Raw genomic sequence first — 22495 nt, forward strand, 5'->3', positions numbered from 1 at the left:
CAGCAAACCTGAAGCAGGGGCTCGAATTCAAACTGTGAGATCACAACCTGAGCCGAAGCCAGATGCTCAACCAATTGAGCCACCCAGGCACCCCACTGTGTCCTAATATTTTGACATGTCTTTCTTTACTAGTGAGGTTAGATATCTTCTCCAACGTTCACTTTACTAATCATAATCCTCTATTGTGAATTGTCTCTTTATATCCCAGTAATCCTTTTCTCAAAGTTTGCCAAGACTATAGCTCAATTTCTTTCTCTCCCTACGCAAGAAGCCACAGGCCCAACCTTAAATGGAGGACTTTTCCTAAACTATGTAGATCCGTATCAGTGTGCCCCAGAAGGCAGCTTACAAACTAAGTTTGCTACAAGGCCTAGGGCAGTTAGGATTCTCTGCATTATGGACTCTTTTCTCGGGATGAGCTTCAGGTAAGAAATAATCTCCTGGGTGGCTCAGTCAGTTAGGCGCCCAACTTTAGTTCAGGTCATGATCTCACAGTTCATGGGTTAGAGCCCCACATCAGGCTCTCTGCTGTCAGCACGAATCCCACTTCGGATCCCCTGTCCCCCTCTGTCTCTGCCCCTCCCCTGCTTGTGATCTCTCAAAAATTAATAAATAAACTTTAAAAAAAAAAAGAAATATAGTCTCACAGTTTTCAGCAGATTGCTAAAACTTCTGGGAAAATGCAAGTATATGAAAATGGTCCTTCCTTCCTATCCTTTAAAACTTGCCAAGTCTGGGGGTGCCTGGGTGGCTCAGTTCATTGGACTTCTGACTTGGGCTCAGGTCATGTCCTCACGTTCACGAGTTCAAGCCCCACATCAGGTTCTGTGCTGACAGCTCAGAGCTTGGAGCCTGCTTCGGATTCTCTCTCTCTCTCTCTCTCTCCCTCAAAAATAAATAAGCATTAAAAAAATAAAAACAAAAAAGCAAAAACAAAACAAACAAAAACCTGCCAAGTCTGTTCTCTAGAACTTCTCCCCTTAAACCTCTAAATGGAGAGGGAAAGCAGAAGTGGGCTACAGGTGGTATTGACAGAGCATAGCTCAAGGACAAGTCCACACTGAGAACTTTTTAGCCAGCTGTGTGATCAGTGGTTAAGTTGTTGTGATACAAATTTGAAATACAAAGTCTTTTTCTTCAAAAAGTGTAGCCTGAGATTTTAGTCTATCCTTATACCTCCCTCATATGGACCTCCCTCTGTTTCCTCTCATTGACATTTACATAATGAACAAATATTATTTTACCAGGGTAACAATGACTTTCCACAGTACATACTAGATAGTGTTAGGGAAGATTTATAGCTACTATCTCATGCCAGACAAATGGTTTGGCCCAATCTCACCCACTCTTCAGACTTTGGAGCCTGCTCCAGTTTATTTCAAAGTCCTGTACTCCCAGTCCCCATTTTAGGCCAGGGCCATTTATCCCTTGATCTTGGAAGAAGCAGGTTCTTTCCATCTGAACTTAGGGCCCTCATGACTCAAAGAGAAACTGCTGCCTCACTTGTCCATACAAAGCCAGCTCAAGAGTTTATCTGTATTTTGTTTGGAGAACATTTCTAAACTAATCTCTTTATGGCCAGCAATTCTAAACTCCTCCTGCCCCGAAGGCCTTCTCTCCCTTATCTGTACTCTAAAGAAACTCTTAAAATTCATTAACTATAGGGCATCCAGAAGGCCAGGAACACATCTCTTTCAGGCGCTCATCCCATTCACTGAAAAATTATTTGATCAGGAATTATTAGGAATCACCTATTACTTTGTACTTGACTTTGCCTCAGTGCTGAAGATACAGCCAGAACTACCCTTGGGCCAAGACCCTTCCCTGGGCCTCACATTTAAGAAAGGCTCACAGGTAACTAACACTATTATTTTATATAAAATAATAAATTTATTACAGAACACAGAGGTGCTTCTGTGGCTTGAGGCCCAATGTGACCAATAACCCTTAACCTCTACACTTCTCTTGTCCAAGATCCTTAAAACAGGGCTATGTCTGAGTAATGACACTGCTTACAGATTGTGCCTCTGCCAGAATAGGAGACAAACACTGCTTCCAAGTTCTGGAAGAATCTGAGCAGCAGAAGCATGTCAGTAAAAGAAAACACTGACTTGTCAAATTCTTCCCTTCAGGTGGCATGAATGAAGCACATTTTTATATTGTGATGTATCTTGGTGCCAAGCATCTCTTTCCTTCTTTTGCTTCATGTTCCAAGGCACAGTTCTGAAGGTACTCACAAATTAGCACAATTTCCCCCAACGGTTGTACATGGCAACTGAGGAACGTTTTGCAATATTCAACAATTTCTTTACTCTTTTAAGTTTGTACATATGTAGTGTGACTCTTCTTACTAATTCTTTACAAGGCTCTATCTATCCAGATATTGCTGTAAGAAGTGGGAAAAATCACAATAGAAGTTGCAGAACTTCATATAATAAAATGAAAGTAATCCATAACAGTGTGATCATCTTAATTTAACATATGCAACCCCATTTCAATGTTACAACATTGTAAAACTCACAACTCATTTCTTAAAGTATTGCTTTAAGAATGGTATTGACAACACTAATCACGATCACCTTGCAAAATATCTTCAAACAGAAATTAATTTTTAAAAACGAATAACTTACAGGGTACCTGGATGGCTCAGTCATTTAGCATTCAACTCTTAATCTCAGCTCACGTCTTGATCTCAGGGCTGTGACTTCAAGCCCCACACTGCACTCCACACTGGGTGTAAAGCCTACTTAAAAAAAAAATTAAAAATTAAAAATAAAATAATATAAATAAAAAGTAATAGCTTACAACAATCCAAGAAAGATTAGCTAATTGGATATCCATTACTGTCAGAGGAACATAAATTGTGTAAAACTCTAGACTGTAAAAACCACTGATATTGCTGAAATGGAGGCAAAAAAAATAAATTTCAGCTGTGCCTTTAGGCCAATCTATCTGCCTTCCTTCCTTCAAACAGAAGACATCCAACACATCATCGACTTGTATGCTGCTTTCAACAAGAGGGTTGTATGGACACAATTGTATGTATGGTAGCTACTTCAGGTGGAAAGGATTTGCAGGACTACAGAAAGGAGACTTGAGGACATGGGACCCTGGGCTCCTCATATGTTTCTGGGTCACTGATGCTATCAGCATCTGAGGGAAATGAGCAGAGGTTGGGAGATCTCAAGCAAGGGTGAGTCATGCACGTTTTGCCTCCTCCCAGCCCAGGAGCCCTTACATTCCCTTTCAGCCACCTGTGCTTTCAGCCATCAGCACTCTCTTTCCTTCCCACGACCATCGCCTTTCCTTTCCCAAGACCTACTAACCAGGACAGGAACCATCTTTAGCTGGAACCATATCGTATCAAGAGCTGGAATAAAGCTCGAGGATGGCTCCCTAGAGAGAACATCAGGATCAGAAAAAGGAACAATCAGATCATTTCCAAAACCTATGAATCCCCAGCAAGGAGTCAGAGAGGGCTATAAAGGAGCAGATGAAAGTGACTTTAAATGAGCTTGCAGTGAGGAAGGATGGAGTAAGAAAGGGCAGAGGGACAGAGCTGAGGACAGAGGGAGAGCTGAGGTAGCTGGACCCTGGCAACCGGAAGCCAGATTCAGGAGTAACTTAGGAAGGGAAGTGAGACCTGGGGAAAGTTAAGAAGAACCATGCCAACCACAGGAGGGCACTGCATCCCCGTGGGCTAGCCTGGAATGTCTAGGACCAACAAAGTGAAGAAGTCAGACAAGGACAGCGAACCCCCTCTCCCTTGCTCCCAGCAGAAAGCATCTCTCCCTCTTCCTAACTCTTGGGTTTCTCATGCTGACACATCTATAGGAGAGGGACACACAGTCACCACCATGTCGCACACCGCCTGCGTGACAGATACATACACACGCACTCACACGTGTACACATGGTACCCTCCCTCTTCTGAAGATTACCTTGCTAACAGTGTTCTCTGTGTAGCAAATGAGCAGAGAAGGCCTGCCTTCCTTTCCATAATGCACAAGAGCACCTCTTGTCAGGCAAGGCCGATGCAGGTTGGAGTTCTTTGCCTTTCCCTCAGCTTAAAAATATCAGGGCTTTAAGATATGGAAGCAGCCTTGGGGTACCTGGGTGGCTCGGTGGGTTGGGCATCCAACTCTTGATTTTGGCTCAGGTCATGATATCATGGTTGTACAATCAAGCCCTGAGTCAGGCTCCACACTGAGAGAGTAGCCTGCTTAAGATATTCTCTCTCTCTCTCTCTCTCTCTCCCTCTCTCTCTCTCTTTCTCTCTCTCTCTCTTTCTCTCTCTCTCTCTCTCTCTCTCTCTCTCTCTCTCTCCCCGCCCTCCCTCCGCCCCTCTCCTCCTCTTGCACACATACTCTCTCTCTCTAAAATTAAAAAAAAAAATGTTTAAAGGAAAAAACAGATATGGAAGCAGATTAAATGCCCATATATGGGTAAATGGATTAAAAAATAATAATAATCCGGGCACCTGGGTGGCTCAGTCAGTTAACCATCTAACTTTGGCTCAGGTCATGATTTCATGGTTCATGGATTTGAGCCCCACATTGGGCTCTACACTGACAGTGTGGAGCCTTCTTGGGATTCTCTCTCTCTTATTCTCTCTCTCTCTCTCTCTCTCTCTCTGCCCCACCCCTACTTGCACTCTCTCTGTCTCAAAATAAATAAGTAAACTTAAAAAAAAAAATAATCCACACAATGGGTTATTCAGCCATGAGAAAGGAGAATATTCTGACGTTTGTGACAAAATGTATGGAACTTGAGCACATTATGCTAAGGGAGATAAGTCAGACAGAAAAAGACAAGTATTGTATGATATCACTTATAAGTGGAATCTAAAAAATTCAAACTTGTAAAAACCAGAGAGTAAAATGGTGGTTACCAGGGGACAGGGGGTGAGGGAATAAGACTGATGTTGCTTAAGGGTACAAACTTGAAATGAGTAGTAAATAAGTCATAGAGATCTAATGCACAGTATAGTGAATACGATAATAATGTTGTACTACAATTATCAAAATTGCTAAGAGACTAAAATGTAATTATCCCAAATACTAAAGGGAAAGGACAATTATATAATGTGTTAAAGGTGCTAAATATAGCTATAAAGGCAATCGTATCACAATATATAAATATATCAAGTTAGCACATTGTACATCTTAAATTTACACAATGCTGTATGTCAAACATTCAATTTTTTAGTCAGGGCTTTTGTGATATCCTACCTTTCCTCATACTAAGTTCATATGTTCTTCTTGACACCAAACTTTGCCTTCGTAAGAAAGAAGGGTAGGAGATCAAAGAAGAAGTCAATCATGATTCATCTTAGAGAAAAATATTCTTGTATCAAAATATAGGTTCCCTTGTATCAAAACATATGTTCCCTGGATGATGTGTGTTACCAATCAGCCTTCTGAAAGACAACAAAGAGAAAATTGCAGTTAGCCAGAGGGTGAAACCATTTTTTTTGAAGTGTTCTTGAGGAGAAAGAAGTGGATTGGCCTCATAAAAAGCAGTCAAAAATTCTCTGAGCAACTCTAGAATTCCAAACATTCTTCCTGTATAAGTATCACCCACCTGGAGGAGGAGTCCAAAAGTCTGAGTGAGTGTGCAGTCCCCACCATAGCAAGAAGAGGATTTTGGTGAGTCTGTAAAGAACCTCAGAATGTCTGATTTAAGGAGCCAATATTTTAAATAACACCTTCATTTTTTTTCCTTACTAGGGAAGTAACACATATTCAATACAGAAATGTTATAAAACCAGAAAAAAAACTACAAATCAAAAAAAAAAAAAAAAAAAAAAAGAAAAGAAAAGAAAGAAAGAAAGTAACAGTCTATCTGTAATCTCATAAACCAAAGATAAACACTCTTCATCTTTATAAATTTCCAATCAGTATTTTTTCTGGTTATATTTAAAACTAAAATATGTCATAAGATACATAGTATTTTATGTTGTGCTTTTTTTGTTTCCCCTTAACAATATAAAGGGAATGTTTCCCCATTTCCATAAGCTTTCTCCTGGGGTGTATTTTATTAGTGGCAGCATTGTTTTCCATCCTCAATTGGTGTCATCACTTATTTATTCTTTCTCTTATTGCTGAGCACTTTGTTTATTTTCCCTACTCAGGACAACAGCCTGAGAGCTGAGTATGAAATTTTGCCTCAGTGGTGGCAGCTCCCCACAGGCTGTTTCAAATGCATGCGATTACCAGGGTGGGGACCTGTTCTCCTTGAAGTTCTTGTTCTTTGTTTCATTTTAGAGTGGTGTTATAAGACAAAATTCAACCAAGTAAATCTGAATATCTGGTTGGCTTTATTAATCAATGCATGAGAAAGCATCCTATCTAGTAAGTGGAGGGGAGCTCCTAGGAATTCTACAAAATGGAAAATTTTCCTAGGAAGGAGGTGGGACAAGAAGTTATTAGCAGAAGAAAAGAAAAGATTGTTTCAGGCCAGGATATTTTTTGAGGAAGCAGGGAGGGGAATGCAGGGTTTTTATCATACAGGTTACCACACTGGTGCTGATCAGGACATTTCAGATTGACTGTTAAAAGACTGCATTCGTGGAACAGATTGAAACTAATTCGATCTTTCTTTGCTGTTGTCAGGGACAAATGACTCCATTTTGGATTTCTTTCTTTTTTAACAACATTAACAACATACCTCACTTCTGGCAAAACAAAAATGCATGCTCTTCTAATCAATGGAAGGATACCTGGGCCATACCTACCTATGGCTGTAGGTATCTTACAGACAAAAACAAACAAACAAAAGAAGACAAAACAAAAAAACCAAAAGACTTAGGATGTACTGGCTTGACTTCACCCACTTCTAGTTTCATTCTTCTACAATTTTTCCCAAAGTGAGCATAAAACAAAATGGATGACTGTTCCAGAATTTTCCTGTTTCCAGAATGTTATAAAAATTGTCATTATTTTTCACTTTCTGCCCAAATGCAGAGATGACAGCACAGCTTGACTCAGTAAGTGGCATCCCGTGGCATAGAGATGTTGTTACAGGTTGAGGCAGAAGGGAGTTCTCTGCGTTCTTTTCCTCCTATGGGGAAGCTCTGCCTTAAGCCATGCACTTTCCATCACTCAGGTTTCCTTTAGGTTAATGACAAGGAGCCAGTGATGGAAACTCAGTTCCCTCAAAGGAATCTGGCCACCCCAGGTTGCAGCCCTAAACTGATGGTGTTAAAAAAAAAAAAAGGCCCAAAATAGAGTCATTTGCCCTCCACAACAGCCAAGAAAGACTCAATTAGTTTCACTCTATCTCAGTAACAGGACTTTTAAACAGTCAATCTGAAATCTCCTGATCACTACTGCAGTAATCTGTAGGATGAAAACCCTGTGTTTCTGCCCCTCTCCCCACAAAAGACTTCCTGGCCTGAAACAATCCTTTCTTCTCTTTTGCTAATAACTTCTTGTCCCAACCTTCTTAGAAAAACCTTCTATTTTGTACAATTCCTAGGAGCTCCCCTCTATTTGCTAGAGAGCATGCTTTCTGATTCATGCATTGATTAATACAGCCAATTATGATGCATCCTGGCCAAGTTTGAGGACCCAGAGGGGTTCCACAGGACCAGCCAAGAGGATCCCCAGCTTCACACAGGATAGAAAGAAATCAAACATGAGTGAGCAGGCAGGAAGTAAAAGCAGAGTTTATTGAAGACATAGAGTGCAGACAGATACAGACAGAGCATCTGGGACACTCAGAAAGGAAAGGAGAGAAAGTTTTGTCTTTGTTTGGAGTATGAGGTTTTTACTGACAATTGTGCTCTGGTGCACATGCCCTCTCAGGCATCCAGGAACTGGTCAGAACAAGGACAGGGGCCAGGTATCCATCATGTCACTTATTCCCTGGAGGCAGGGGGTTTAGGCACCCAGATGTCCAGTGCCAATGGTCTAGAATACACACATGTGGCCTCACCTGCTCATTCTTGCCTGGTCACTCCTTAGATGTTATCTACTCTGCTGGAAGACTCCAAAGAAATCATTAACTCCTTGTCCCTTATCAGGAAGACATACACTAAAGCATGCATAAGGTAGAGGTGCAGGTCCTAGCAAGAATAGAAACAAGAGAAGGAGAAAAATAAAACAGCTTTTTTTCATGGGGTCCTTTCAGTTTCCCCTATCTCAATGAGATCTTCTAATTTACTCAGTTGGATTTTTTTTCTTCAACAATGGAAGGTGAGTAACAAGAAGAGATTGCTTATAGCTCTAAGATACATAGAGACAAATCAGAAGGATGTCAGTCAACTAATATTGGACACGTATTGTAAATTGTGAGAAATAAGCTCACTGCCCCAGTCAAAGGAGGGACAAGGAGACTAGGAGCACAGTGAAGGGAGGCTTTAATCAACATTCTTGTAAGAGCAGGTGTCTGATGGACAGGCACACTCCGGGTGGTTACAGCAGACAACTTAACTCCTATCATGCAAGTCCCTCCCCTGGGCCCTTATTGGCTGAGTACTACAGAGGTTACAGCCTTCACCCAGAAGTTGCCTATGCCCATGTGAAGCCAAAAAGTAGTCTGATTGGAACGAATCCTTGGGGTGATGCAGAGACTTCAGTTCTTTGGCACATGCTTACTGCAAAGCCCGCAAAAAAATAAGCCCTCAAAATGGATAAGAGAAGAACCAGGAAGTGAAGTGTCTAAGGGTTTGGGACTCCATTGTCGGGCTGGGCGGGGTGAGGGGGGCAGTGTTCATACATAGTTTCAATACATAGTTTCATACATAGTTTCAGTAAACCTACTGTTAACTAGACAGCACAGCTTTTATTTGGTATTTGAAAGTGAATCATCTCACTTCCCACATAAATCATGTGATTTGTTTAAGTATTTTTAATAGATGCCCCATCTCCACTGAAGTGAGCTTGTTTTGACAGAAGGTTTTCACCTTACCTTGTCAAATTACAAAATTATATTGTTCTTAAGAAATCTCATAGATAGGGTTGCCTGGCTGGCTCAGTTGGTGGAGCATGCTACTCTTGATCTCCAGGTTGTGAGCTCAAGCCCCACGTTGGGTGTAGGGATTACCTAAAAAATAATACAATCTTTAAAAAGAAAAGACAGAAAGAAATCTCATAAACATGTTTATGTAATCTTTTTAAACTTGTTTTTTATATTTATTTATTTATTTATTTATTTATTTATTTATTGAAAGGAGGGAGAGGAGCAGAAGAAGAGGGAGAGAGAAAAATCCCAAGCAGGCTCCAGGCCCAGCATGGAGCTGATGTGGGGCTCAATCTTATGACCATGAGATCAGGAACTGAGCTGAGCTGAGATCAAGAGTTGGGTTCTTAATCGACTGAGCCGCCCAGATGCCTTAAACTTGTTTTTAAGAGAATTTATTTTATTTTTTATTTTACTTATTTATTTTTGAGTAATCTCTACACCCAATGGGGGCTAGAACTCACAACCCTGAGATCAAGAGTCACATGCTTCTCTGAACCTGCCAGGTGTCCCTTCTGCACTTAATGGGGAAAGTTGCATAGGATTTTTGCAGACCATGAAGCCCAGTTTTTAAGGCTACTCCAGCCTCCTTGTGCAAAAATGAGGAAGAATATCTTGCAGGTGGAGGTCATTGATTAACATCAGTTTCTGGCATCATCAGCAGCCTGGCACTGAGACACTGATTGTTCCTACATAAGTTCGTGTGTCTCCCTACTGTCCTACCCTACACATTCACTTGCTCGCTGCTTAGCTACTTGACAGAAATAAATGTCAATGTTGTATTAATCAAGTGTGTGGATATATATCCTGAATATTTTCTGTCAGTACTGCCTACATTTTGAAATCATGAACCAAAGATTTTACGTGTAACCTTAAGTTATTACTCAAAATAAAACATGCATCCTTTCTTTTTGTAGTTTTTGACCTGCTGAATCTTTGAAAGCTCTAAGAGTGATAAGAGCAACCTATTGTTACTCAGCATTGTCAATCTAATGAGTCTTTGTCACTCTAAGAGAATTTTCCTGGCCTCATCCTCCTCTCTTGGACAACCATCACCCTGAGACCAGGGTCATGTTTAATTGCATTTCAGTCACAAAGAAGTCCAGCTGGTAGAAATACACAATGTCCACCTGTTGAATATGTAGCTCAGTCCCCAAAATTATTAACAGGACCTACTAACCTAAAAGGGCACAAAATCCCTCTTTGGGAATATATTAATGTCTTTATAATTCCTTATTTCTACATTGTACCAAGTATAGCTTACAAAGCTCAGTCAAATGTCAGGTACCTAAACACCTAACATTAGAATGAGTTTGGTGATTTGGTTGATAATGACATTTTTTCCCCTTAATTACAAGGGGGGAAAAAAGGACAATGCATCTCACTTGATTCCCAGAGAAATCAACCTACAATACACCAAGATTCCAAAAATGAACTTAGAACACAAGACACAGAATCAATAATCAAAAATAGAAGAGACATTCTTTGGCAGAAGGTGGGGCTGGTTTTAGAAACAGATGGGTGGGGGGGCGCCTGGGTGGCTCAGTCAGTTGAGCAACCGACTCCGGCTCAGGTCATGATCTCATGGTTTGTGAGTTAGAGCTTTGCATTGGGCTCTGTGCTGACAGCTCGGAGCCTGGAGCCTGCATCAGATTCTGTGTTTCCCGCTCTCTGCCCCTCCCCTGTTCATGCTCTGTCTCTCTCCATCTCAGAAATAAACCTTAAAAAAATTTTTTTTTTTTAAAAGAAAAGAAATAGATAGAGGGGCATCTGGGTGGTTCCTCTGTCTCCCTCTCTCCCTGCCCCTTCCCCACATATGCTGTCGCTTGCTCTCTCTCTCTCTCTCTCTCTCCCTCAAAAATAAGGATTGGATAGTTCTCAAATGAGCTCCAAGGTGTATATTTTAACTAAGAAGAGAAAAATCTTTCTATTGTAGCAGTTAATTATCCTCAGTAAGAGCCCATCATAACCAGGGACATTGCACACTGGGCACCAAGACTATGGCCTGGGATCTCTGTGTGCCTTGCATCAGTGGATCAAGTGAGGACAAATCATTAAATCTGGGAAAGATATGGAGCACCTGGGTGGCTCAGTCAGTTGAGTGGCCGACTCTTGATTTTGGCTCAGGTCATGACCCCAGGGCTGTGGGATCAAGCCCTGGGTCAGGCTCCGAGCTGATCCTGGAGCCTGTTTAAGATTCTCTCTCTCTCTCTCTCTCTCTCTCCCTCCCTCCCTCTCTACCAACCAGCTCTCTCTAAAAAATAAAATTTTTAAAAATCTTGGAAAGATAAAAGGCAAATATCAAAGATGGAAAAGTAGGGGCGTCTCGTGGCTCAGTCGGTTAAGTGTCCGACTTCAGCTCGGGTCATGATCTCGCAGTTCGAGGGATCGAACTGCTGACAGCTCAAAGCCTGGAGCCTGCTTCAGATTTTGTGTCCTGTCTCTGCCCCTCCCTTGCTTGTGTTCTCTCTCTCTCTCAAAAATAAATAAACATTTACCAAAAAAAATTAAAAAGATGGAAAAGTAGTGCAGGTCATCAGCAGATGGCTCTACCAGCTCAATAAGTCAAATCAAAGTCATACAGGACTATAACCAAGAAGAATTAAGTATGACATGCTATTTAATCACAGTTCAGAACAGCTCCCCTAATTTCTGCTGAAGATACTTCAATAATATCACTTAACTTTGGAAGAAAGTAGAGGACTAATGGGAAGAGTGGATTGGTGTTTACTTCAGAAAAAAAGAAAAGACAGGGGCCACTATAGCTCCAAGGGAGAGAGGTGGAGGGGGAGTGAAGGGAGAAGGAAAGAAGGAGAGAGACAGAGAGAGAGAAGGAGGAAGGGAAGAAAGAGCAGGGAGACTGGTTTTCTAAAGGCATAGCTAAAGCAACAACTCAGAGGCAACATTCTGAAAGGATGGGTACCATTCTTCAGGATACAGTGTATTTGTTAAACCAGAGACCTCTAAATGATACTGTGTCTCTAACAGGAAGAATACATGGTTCCAGCAACCAAAGAGTAGAAGCAGGAATGGCTCCACCTATCACCGCTCCCATTGACCCATTGAGAAATTTTGTACTTTCCTCTGTAACTCTGGGCTCGGTGGGGCCAAAGGTTCAGGTCCCCAAAGTGGATGCTCTTTTGCCAAGTGATACATCAAAGGTGCCACTGAACTACAAACTACAGCTGCTGCCAGGACACTGGATTTGTTGGGTCCAGGGACCAGCAGATAAGAAGAGCGGTTACGAGGAGCACCTAGCTGGTTCAGTTAGTAGAGCGTGTGACCTCGGGGTTGTGAGTTCAATCTCCACGTTGGATGTACAGATTACTTAAAATCTTAAAGGGGCATCTGGGTGGTTCAGTTGGTTAAAGCATCCGAATCTTGATCTCACAGTTCGTGGGTTCAAGCTCCGTGTTGGGCTCGGAGCTGACAGCAGAGAGACTGCTTGTGATTCTCTCTCTCTCTCCTCTCTCTATGCCCCTCCCCCACTCATGCCCCCCCTCAAAATAAATAAATAAACTTTAAAAAAATAAAAAATAAAACTGCAACCTATGATTTTTTTTAAAAAAATCCAAGACATGAAAAAACAACATGCATCAAAATTAGAAAAAATTTTCAGGAAAAAAAGGTGACAAATTCAGGAAAAGTTACATAATAAAAGTAAAAATCATTTAAAAGATAAAGACTAATCTAGAAGACACAAATGCAAATAAACATAATAATAAAGAAAATAAACATAATAAAGAATAGTAAAGAATATTTTTAGAGGGAAAACTTTATACAAAGAAATGAAAGAGATAAAAAAATCATACTATTTGGGATCTTTGATGGCAGAATTTCTTTAATTTACCAAGAAATTTGTTTCAGTTGCTTCATACCTTCATTGTTTCTCTCAACCTAATTGTTAGCCATTTCCCTCTTTCATAAACTTGTGAAGAAAACCAGCTGAACATCATGCCTCTCTAACTGAATTATCCAAACCTTCCTCGGAGAACTTTTTTCCCTTTACTTACTTTGGGAGTGGGAGGTGGGGGGTATTTCTTTTTAATGTTGCCTAATTTCTCCACATGTATGTCTGTCTTTTTAAAGGTAATTCAGAGTTTCTAACTCTGGAGTAGTATTTTCTAACTGGAAATACTACTCCATCCAAGGTATGCAACCAGAATTAATATAGCAGAATTAATAGATTAGTTATGAAACAGGCTCATCTATGCTTTGGGAGGGATTGTGACCCAGTCAAATGATTAGACTCAGATCCTCAACCCAGTCTACCCTGTTAAGTGTTTCCAAGGATGAAAACAAAGAGTGGTCACATTATCAACATCATCGACAAATATTGATTAAGCATTTTCAATGAATAAAGAATTGTGTTCACTGTTTTAGATGTCTTAAGGACATCCTTAATCCATAAGAAGGGTGGTGTGGAGGTTTTCATTTTGTTTTGTTTTCATGAACAATACTTTGGATTAAGAACAAAGACAGATAAATTTATGTCTAAGTCAGCTTTGGAGATGTATTACTGAAGGAAGAGAACAATCCCAATTACGTCAGTGTCAAAATAAAGGAAACGACCTGTATGTTGGCAGTTAATAGGAAAAACAGGAGGGACATTCAGAAGTACCACCAAGTTCTGTTCCTTATTTCAAAGTCTCTAGAGCTCAGTCATACTTTGTCCCAAATATCCCCCCTTTCAAGTCTGTTTTTGAAATACAACATGAAATTATAATAAAAATTAAAATGTGATTATGTCCCTTCAAGTTCCCAAAATACATACAGTAACACATATGATAATAATATCATCAGCATACTGGGAGTTTACTTGGACCAGACATTATGTCATTAAACGCTCACCCCAATAACCCTGTGAGGTAGCAGCCATTACTATCTCACTTTTCTATAATTCAAATTCAGACTGCCAGATTCCAGATGGCAAGCATTTTATCCCTATGTTCTGTTACCTTCCTATGACAAAAATAATAAAGCCAATTTATGTTAAATCTAACCTATAGTGATGAGGATATTTTTATTTTGCTAATACTTGAGCCAACAATTTAAAGTGAAAGCAAACTGGGCCACCTGGGTGGCTCAGTTGGTGGAGCATCCAACTTCAGCTCAGGTCATGATCTCGTGGTTTGTGAGTTCGAGCCCTAAGTCAGGCTCTGTGCTGACAGCTCAGAGCCAGGAACCTGCTGCAGACTCTGCATCTCCCTCTTTCTCACTGCCCCTTGCCCGCTTGTGCTCACTCTCTTGTGCACTCTGTCTCAAAAATAAACCTCAAAAGTTTTTAAAAAGAAAATAAAGTAAAAGCAAATTGTCACAAGAGATGAGGCAAAGTGTGTCCCTGTGACTCAAAGTGACGGAGGAGGGAAGAAGGTGAACCCAAAAGGAAGGAGAGCAGTGACTGCTGGATTTACACATGTCTTAAGCAACTCTCAAGTCTCCTTCCAGAGCATTCAGATTATAAAGCCAAACTCTCCCTTATTAGAATCAAAGCTTAAGGGACGCCTGGGTGGCTCAGTCGGTTAAGCGTCCGACTTCAGCCCAGGTCACGATCTCACGGTCCGTGAGTTTGAGCCCTGCGTCAGGCTCTGGGCTGATGGCCTGGAGCCTGCTTCCCATTCTGTGTCTCCCTCTCTCTCTGACCCTCCCCCGTTCATGCTCTGTCTCTGTCTCAAAAGTAAAATAAACGTTAAAAAAAAAATTTAAAAAAAAAGAATCAAAGCTTAACCTAAATGCAAACCAGACAGTTCTGACTGATTTAGTTCCCATATTTTACCCCATAATTACCATATTTGGACTCTTGCAGTTGCAGCAAAGGCAAGAATTTCACCCATCCAGTCACCAGAGATCAAAACGTTAAAATATTCCATAGGTGACTAATGTTTGCTAACGCAATCAAGAGGGCACACAACACAGTGAGTCCGTTTTAATGCTACATGTTAAGTTAGCACTTCAGGACATTTAGCATATTGTTCTTAAGTAACTTGCTAACTTGCATTCCAAGTGCCAACAATATGCGATAGAGCATATGTTTAAAGGTGAGGCTGGGACTTAGGCTGCCCAGTTTTATATCTAGCTGTCATCTAACAAGCTTTGTGATCTTGTGCGTGATAGTTAACCATCTAAATACTCACTTTCTTCAACTGCAAAATGGGGTTAACAGAATCTATCTCTTAGCAGGGACGAAATGCAGTAATAGAGTCAATGTGCTTGCCACAGTGTCGGGTACCCAATGTTTAAGTGTTAGAATTTAGTATTTATCTAAGAAGAATGCTTAATATGGAGAGAAACTAATATGTAAAAAACATTAAATCTATTAACCATTAATTTGTTATCTTCGGTTGCCTAAAGTTGATTTTTCTTATCTTTCCCTTACTGCATTCTCCCGTTCTCACACAGAGGGGAAAAAAAATCCCAAAACTTCAGAGTTCTCCAGAGAGAAAAACAAGGAACGCAGGTAGTTAATACATCCAGAAATACCGTTCCCTGTCTAGCGCGCTTTTCTGGAGGCCCTAGGAAATGGCCCACCCCTGCCCCTCGACTTCGGGACGCAGAGACCAGTCTCAAAGCTACCTCCAGATCACCTCGCCTCCAGCTCGTTACCCAGGCACCAAGGTCCTGGTCCCATCAGCGTACACCAACTCTCCGAGGTGATTTACATATCGATTTTTATTGGCTACTGGAAGCACTCGCTCTCCTCATTGGCTGACACTGCGCCGTGCCGAAGCTGCGCGGAGGATGTGCGGGTCACAGGCAACAGCATTTCCGTTTCCGGCTCGCCTCCGGTGCCATGGCGACCGCGAGGGCAGTGAGACTTCTGCAGTCTTCAAGCAGATGGCGTCTCGGCCGTAGAGAAGTTCCCCAGTCCCGCGTGAGTGCCTACTTTCCCTGCCCTCGGAGAGACCCTGGATCTCGAAAATAGCTCCGCTCGGAGGAATAGCGCTCTTGGGAGCTCCTCCCTTAGCAAACGCCATAAGCTTCCTTTCTGCCCCGCAATCAGCACGTTTTTCCCGGCCTGCAGGCGCTCGCCGCCCTTGTGCCCGGCGTATCTCAGGTGGATAACAGCTCCGATTTTCTGGGGAAGAGGCCCCATCGCCGGCACCCCGGCATCCTGCAGCTGCCATGCGTAGAGCTGCCGCAAGCACTGGCTGCCGCCGCGCAGCTCCTCCTGCTCCGTGAGTGTCGGTGGGAAGGGGAGGCCCGAGAAGTAGCGGAAAGCGGGTGTGCATGCAAGTGATGTCGCCTTTCATCTTTGGCCCATAGAGAGCGCGATGCCCAATGTGGAGAAGCAGGTGCGGGCACTGACGAATTATCTCTGGAGCCGGCATTTACCTGTAGGGCCGGAGGAGTTGCAAAGACGGGCTGTGTACCTTGAGGAAAAATTCTTGGAAAACCCAGGTAGGGCTTGAGAATAAAGAGTAGACCAAATTGAAATATTGGTGGGAAATGAAGAGCAAGAAATAATTTTACTGTCTCAAATTGATACTGTGGTTTCTTGTTTCACTTTCTGGCCAGAGCAGTTGTTACAATGATGCCTCACTAGAAGATAGACTGTTTCAGAGGTTGGTCTTGGGGCTTTGGTAAAGGTCAGTGAGGTGCTTCGGTATTTTGTCAAAATCTAGATCTTTGGGTTTTTTCCTCTAAATCCACTGGATTCGGACTAAGTTTTTATTTAAGTGAAATAAAATCCCCGTATGGCTCCCTGTCCAGTACAAAAGCCTTCTTCGGGGATAAGAGAATGAATATTATTCCTCGGGTTATTTTCATGATTGTGAGTCCCTTAATATTACCGACCTGCCATGTATTCATTAGGTATCCCTGCACTTCCCCACAGTACCTGGTTCAGTAGGTGCTCAGTAGGTAAATCAGTACTGAGCTAAACACAATCATGAGACTTAAGATTTTCAGGCCCCTTTGTAACCTACAAAAACATTGGAGATGTTACAATCTTAAGTTTTGGAGAAGTGAAGAAAATCTACAAAATATTGTCCTTATCCTATCACTCTTCCTGACGCTTACCTTTATTTTGTTTATTTTTAAGTGTATTAATTTTTTTTAGTGACCTCTACACCCAACATGGGCTCGAACTCACAACCCTGAGATCTAGATTCACATGTTCCTCCGTCTGAGCCAGGCGCCAAACACTTCTCTTTAAAAGAGAACAAAACTTGTGGGATAGGGCTGGTTGAATTGCATAAACTGCTGTTAGAGGCAAAATACTATCGGGTACATTCTGGTGGTGATGATGGTGGTTGCTGTTATTCTTACCTGAAAGTTTTCTCTAGGTTTGGCTTCTCTCTTAAGCTTTGAGGTTTTGCCTCCGACGGGAGTTGCAGAGGAATGGACAGGCAGTATATTCAGCTATTGGATCTGAGCCATGTTCTTCCTAGGTCCTCACTCCCAGTTCTCGTTCTCACCCCAGATTTATCTCAGTCAGAGGAGAAACTTCGTGAAACGGTGCTGCGTGCCCTACGCAAAACTACATACCATTGGCAAGAACTGAGGTAAGGAGGATTAGAAGAGCTACAGAAGAAAAAAAATCTTTAGAAGGAGACTGGGGAAGTACAATTATACAATTCATGTTAGAAAAGGCTACCTGGTTCATAGCTCAAGACTCTTCCCTTTGAGGACTGAAAGTGCTGAACTGGAAGAGCTCTTTTCAAAGATTTCATTTCCTAAAAATCTAAAGGTTAGCGAGGCCATGGAGGTTATTTCGCTGTCAGTATGACTCTCTGGTTTGTGTTTGTTTTTGTTTTTTTGACAGCTACAATGAGAAACTGAGCCTGGTGTATATGGCAGCAAGACTGGATGGTGGCTTCGCAGCAGTCTCCAGGGCATTCCGTGAGGTGAAAGCCCATCAGCTTCCAACCTGAATCCTTTTACCATCAGTTCCTTTATTCATAAAATAGTCTTCCGGGGTAGGGTTCTTGGGACTTGGCGTGTGATTTTTTTTTTTTTTTTTAAAGAGGCTCTCTTTATCCTCTGAAAGGATTTTGTGACCCAAGAAAGGTTTAAAATCATTGTTTTAGGAGGTTCCATTCTATAAAGTATTTACATTGAATCTCAAAAAACATTCACATCTCATCACTGCTGAGATCCCCTAATTCATATTTACCAAGGCCCTAAATAAGTGTCCACTTACGCTACTGTGGGGTGTTGTATATTTCTTCAGATCCAGGCTCGAGTTCCAGAGTTCCAGCCCCAAACCTTACTGGACTTTGGTTCAGGTACTGGTTCTGTCACTTGGTAAGTATCTTTCTGTCTCTGTCAATTCTGGCTCTAGAGAGCCATGTGTACAACATTCCAAGAGACTGGGAAACCAGAGGGAGAATAGGAAAGTTGGGAACTAGAATGTTTCTTCCCTGAGATTCAGTATGGCATAAGAAGGTATATGGATTAGGGCCAGAACTTAAAGAAACTTCAAGTGAAAAAAGACCCATATTTAGAAAGATAAAAAAGGAAAGGAATTAGTCTAGGGCATATCACCAAGATTTTTTTTTTTTTTTTTTTTTTTGGCCTACAAATAGTTTTTATGTGTCTGCCCCCTTTTTAAAGAGTTATAAATGAAATAAGAAAATAACATTGGTAGTTTTTCCAACTGTTGTAAAATAATACTCTGTTTCCCAGGGGTGGGGTTGGTGGCAGAGGGGTGTCCTGTAGGGATGACTCTTTATCATGAAAATTGGCCATTTATATTTTGCCATCTTAGGGCTGCTCACAGTACTTGGGGCCAGAGCCTACGAGAATATATGTGTGTGGACAGCTCAGCTGCTATGTTGGATTTGGCGGAGAAGCTACTGAAAGGTGAGAAGAAAGTATAAGGAAGGACTTTTTCAAAGTTGAAGGAGTTAGGCAGAGAACTAGAAAGAGTGTTTTACTGGGGAGTAGAGGAGGGCTCAAAGTTAAAAATGAGTCTGATTTCTTTCCAGTGTTATGGTCAAGCAGAGGCTGGTGGAGGCCTTTGCTGGATTGTGGATGGTTTGGGTAAGATTAACAGGGCAGGTGACCCAATATTTTCTTACCCTATTGCATCTCACCCTCACCTAGTGCTTTTCTTTATTCTTAGGACCATGTTTCTTATCGAGAGATCCCTTCAGTGTATACCTATACACTCCTAGTTGCCACGTCTCTGTTTTACTCCATAGGTGGCTCAGAATCTGGGGAGCCTTATGTTCCAGGTGTCTTTTTCAGACAGTTTCTACCTGTATCACCCAAGGCAAGTGACAACGTTTAGAGTATGTTAAATGTGGAATTTGGCAGACAGAAAACTGTAGCTTCAGCTCTGCTACCCAGCACCGAGTGATAGAAGATAAAAGAGAACAGAAGAAATATCAGAGGGTAGAACTTTGTTACAGTCTTGGAAGGGGAGCCAGGGGGAATGTCAGGTCTATTCATGTTTCTTATCTTGGTTCTCAGGTACAATTCGATGTGGTGGTATCAGCCTTTTCCCTAAGTGAACTGCCCAGCAAGGCTGACCGCACTGAGGTAATCCACACCTTATGGCGCAAGACAAGTCATTTTCTGGTGAGTTGAAATTGCTTTTTCCCTTCAAGTTGTTTTTTTTTTTGTTTTTTTTTTTTGTTTTTTTTTTTTAAGTTTATTTATTTTGAGAGAAAGAGAGAGAGAGCAGGGGTGGGGCAGACAGAGAGGGAGAGAGAGAATCCCAAGCAGGCTGTACATTGTCAGTGCAGAGCCCAACAGGGGACTCGAACTCCCAAACTGTGAGATCATGACCTGAACTGAAATCAAGAGTCAGATGTTAACTGACTGAGCCACCCAGGCACCCCTCCCTTTAAGTTTAAAGCAGCTTCATTGGTTTCACGTATTTCCTTCTCTCCGCTGGAACTTGTGTTCATTCTTAACCAATTTTCTCATGCATAGATCCCTTCATCCCTCTTTTAGGGTCTCATCCCCATCTTATATGGGGCAGGCCCTTTCTTTTAGGGCCCCCTTCTCCCATCTGTGAATGTTCTTACAGAGCTGCTAACATTTATGTTTTCATGTAATTCAGGGCTTGTGCTTATTTTCCTTTTTTGTGAACAGGTATTGGTAGAGAATGGAACAAAAGCTGGGCACTCCCTTCTCATGGATGCCAGGGACCTGGTCCTTAAGGTAAGATTCTCCTTCTTTCATAACCACCCCCAATCTGTCACCAGTTATTGCTACTCCCTTAAAAACTGAAGAGACTCTGTTGTACAATGGTAGGGGTGACTCTCAGGATATTAGGCATATGAAGTCATTACGACATGTTATAGGGATTAGCAAATTAGGACCTGTGGATCAAATCCAGCCTGCCACCTGTTTTTATAGGAACCATGCTTATTGGTGTGTGTGTTGTCTGTGGCTGCTTTCACACTATAAATAGCAGAATTAAAATAGTTGGGACAAAAACAGATTTTACCTGTTCTCTGGGCTTTTAAAAAAGAAAAAGTGTGCCAACCCCTGATCTAGGGCATCACTAAGCCAAGAACCTTATCTTTTGGGGACAGTATGATCCAGTGTATAATCATAAATTTAATCGTCCTGGAGTGGGTTCTTTTTGAGAGTGGAGGTTGCTGACAAGGGAGAGCACCACACTATGTGCCAAGTTCCTGCCTTTCTCCTGCTACAAAGAGAAAGTTCTTTGTTTGGAGTATTAGAGAAGCAGCCAGCTTAACTCAAGGAACATAGTTAATAATTACCAGAATTGAACGTTAAAGGAGTCCTCAATTTACTGAGTGCAGAGATTGAGTTATGAGAATAGACCCCTCAGACTTAATATTTTTTTTAGGTAGGCTCCACTCCCAGCATGGAGCCCAACACGGGGCTTGAACTCACAACCCTGAGATCAAGACCTAAGCTGAGATCAAGAGTCAGACACTTAACCCACTGAGCCACCAGGCACGCCCTCACCAGCTTAATTTTTTTGGTTTTAGGGCAAAGAGAAGTCACCTTCAGACCCTCGACCTGGCTTTGTCTTTGCTCCAGTGAGTATTATTTCTGCCTTTCCCACCATGCAAAGATCTGAACTCAGCTATGGCCAGGAAAAGTGAGAGGGTGAAGCTAAGCCACCCTGTGCTATTTTGTGTCCCTATCCAGTTTCTTTCTTAGTTGTTCCCCTGGCCCTCCCTGCCTCCTGCTCCTGTGCTCCCATATCCCTAGCCCTTCTTGACTCTATCATTCTGAGTTTTTCAGTTGTATGATCTCTGTGGTTCGTTTGTCTTACCTCATGTCTTTTGTGTGTGTTCACAGTGTCCACATGAACTTCCTTGTCCCCAGTTGACAGCCTCTAAGCCCCTGGCCTGTAGCTTTTCTCAGGCTTACCACTCCATCCCCTTCAGTTGGGTATGTATCCTGAGAATGTTGCAACAGGGTGAAATAGCCTGGGGGAACAGCATAAAAAAGACTCAGAGGTGGAAAGAGTTGGAGAAGTCAGAGAAGAGCCTGGAGATTTTCAAGCCTGAATGTGCATGGCTTATGAAAAGGCTGCAGGGATGGGGGGGGGGGGGCTGTTTTTTTCCCATCTCTTTTTCCTCCAAATAGTCTCTATGTCCTTATCTTAGAATAAGAAGAATCTAAAAGAGGAAAAGTTCTCCATGGTAATTCTTGCCCGGGGGTCTCCAGAAGAGGCTAATCGTTGGCCCCGTATCACTCAGCCTGTCCTCAAACGGCCACGCCATGTGCATTGTCACCTGTGCTGTCCAGATGGGCATATGCAGCATGCTGTGATCACAGCCCACCGGCATGGCAGGTATAAAGGTTGTGACCAGAATTAGGGGGAGGAGGCAAGACCCTGCAGCCCACACTGACTTCCCTTTTCCATAGGGATTTGTATCGCTGTGCTCGTGTCAGCTCTTGGGGAGATCTTTTACCTGTGATCACACCTTCAGAGTCGGAGCTTCCTCCGTCCCCTGCTAAAGATCCCCCTGGAAGTTGACGAGGATGCATAACAAGTATTTGCTTACACAGGCCTGCCAAGGGTGAAGGTACCTGGTATCCAGGATGGGAGTGGTCACAGCCCTATGTATCCGTTTGAGGTGTTAATAATAAAAAGTTTGCAAAAAGTAGAAATGGATCTTGTGATTCTTAAAAGGTACAGAGGTCAGTTGTCATGGCCTATCCTGGGACGAAGAGAATCCTCAGATGTTCAGTGCCTGTTTCCCATACAGATCTCAAGCTCACCTTCTCCCGTAAGAGTACTGTTCCCTCCTGCCAGAGACCAGGGCTGCCCAGGGAAGTCACCCGAGGCAGAGAGATGGGGAGAGCTGCCCTCAGCTCTCTGAGCACTGGCTCAGCAGATGTCACGGTTGTTAGGTGGCCACCTGAACAGGGGGCCAGCAGCTGCCTCACCTCTGTGTTTTTCTCCCTCCTTTCCTTGTGTCTCTCTCAGGGTCCATCAGCTCCCCAGTTTGCTGGATATATTTTCCTCAAGTGTCAGTCCTCGTCAAGACTGAATTTTCCATCTTCCCCCACCGCAGATCCAGGCAGGACCCTTCAGTTTGCTTTGTTCATTTCTCAGCGTTCCCTGAGACCTTCCTGTTTCAGAGCTAGAG

The 22495-nt window shown here is 42.4% G+C and overlaps 1 protein-coding gene and 1 long non-coding RNA gene across 2 annotated transcripts; one reads left to right on the forward strand and one right to left on the reverse strand.

Annotated features, from left to right (window-relative positions):
* Positions 1-2710: 2710 nt before the first annotated feature.
* On the reverse strand, positions 2711-8996 carry LOC122221263. Its single transcript, XR_006203135.1, has 4 exons — positions 8913-8996; positions 7938-8067; positions 5231-5418; positions 2711-2743 (listed from the first exon to the last, which is right to left on the reverse strand). It is a non-coding gene; the product is annotated as an uncharacterized LOC122221263 (long non-coding RNA).
* A 6719-nt stretch (positions 8997-15715) lies between these two features.
* Positions 15716-22013, forward strand: METTL17 (methyltransferase like 17). The gene is made up of 14 exons (XM_042942610.1): positions 15716-15834; positions 15985-16138; positions 16227-16361; positions 17386-17467; positions 17728-17809; positions 18136-18209; positions 18673-18767; positions 19109-19179; positions 19380-19487; positions 20007-20075; positions 20879-20929; positions 21195-21287; positions 21506-21693; positions 21768-22013. The coding sequence occupies exons 1-14, from the start codon at positions 15754-15756 to the stop codon at positions 21877-21879; spliced, it is 1395 nt and encodes a 464-aa protein (XP_042798544.1). The 5' UTR covers positions 15716-15753; the 3' UTR covers positions 21880-22013.
* The last annotated feature ends 482 nt before the right edge of the window (positions 22014-22495 follow it).

Source organism: Panthera leo, chromosome B3, assembly GCF_018350215.1.
Source record: "Panthera leo isolate Ple1 chromosome B3, P.leo_Ple1_pat1.1, whole genome shotgun sequence".
Classification (NCBI taxonomy): domain Eukaryota; kingdom Metazoa; phylum Chordata; class Mammalia; order Carnivora; family Felidae; genus Panthera; species Panthera leo.

What these genes read in the sequence shown, in the direction of transcription:
- METTL17 (XM_042942610.1), top strand. Translation starts at nt 15,754, where the DNA reads ATGGCGACCGCGAGGGCAGTGAGACTTCTGCAGTCTTCAAGCAGATGG. An exon ending in TTCTACCTGTATCACCCAAG is followed by an intron (nt 19,180 to 19,379) that starts GCAAGTGACAAC and finishes CTTGGTTCTCAG; the next exon opens with GTACAATTCGATGTGGTGGT. An exon ending in CCAGGGACCTGGTCCTTAAG is followed by an intron (nt 20,076 to 20,878) that starts GTAAGATTCTCC and finishes TTTTGGTTTTAG; the next exon opens with GGCAAAGAGAAGTCACCTTC.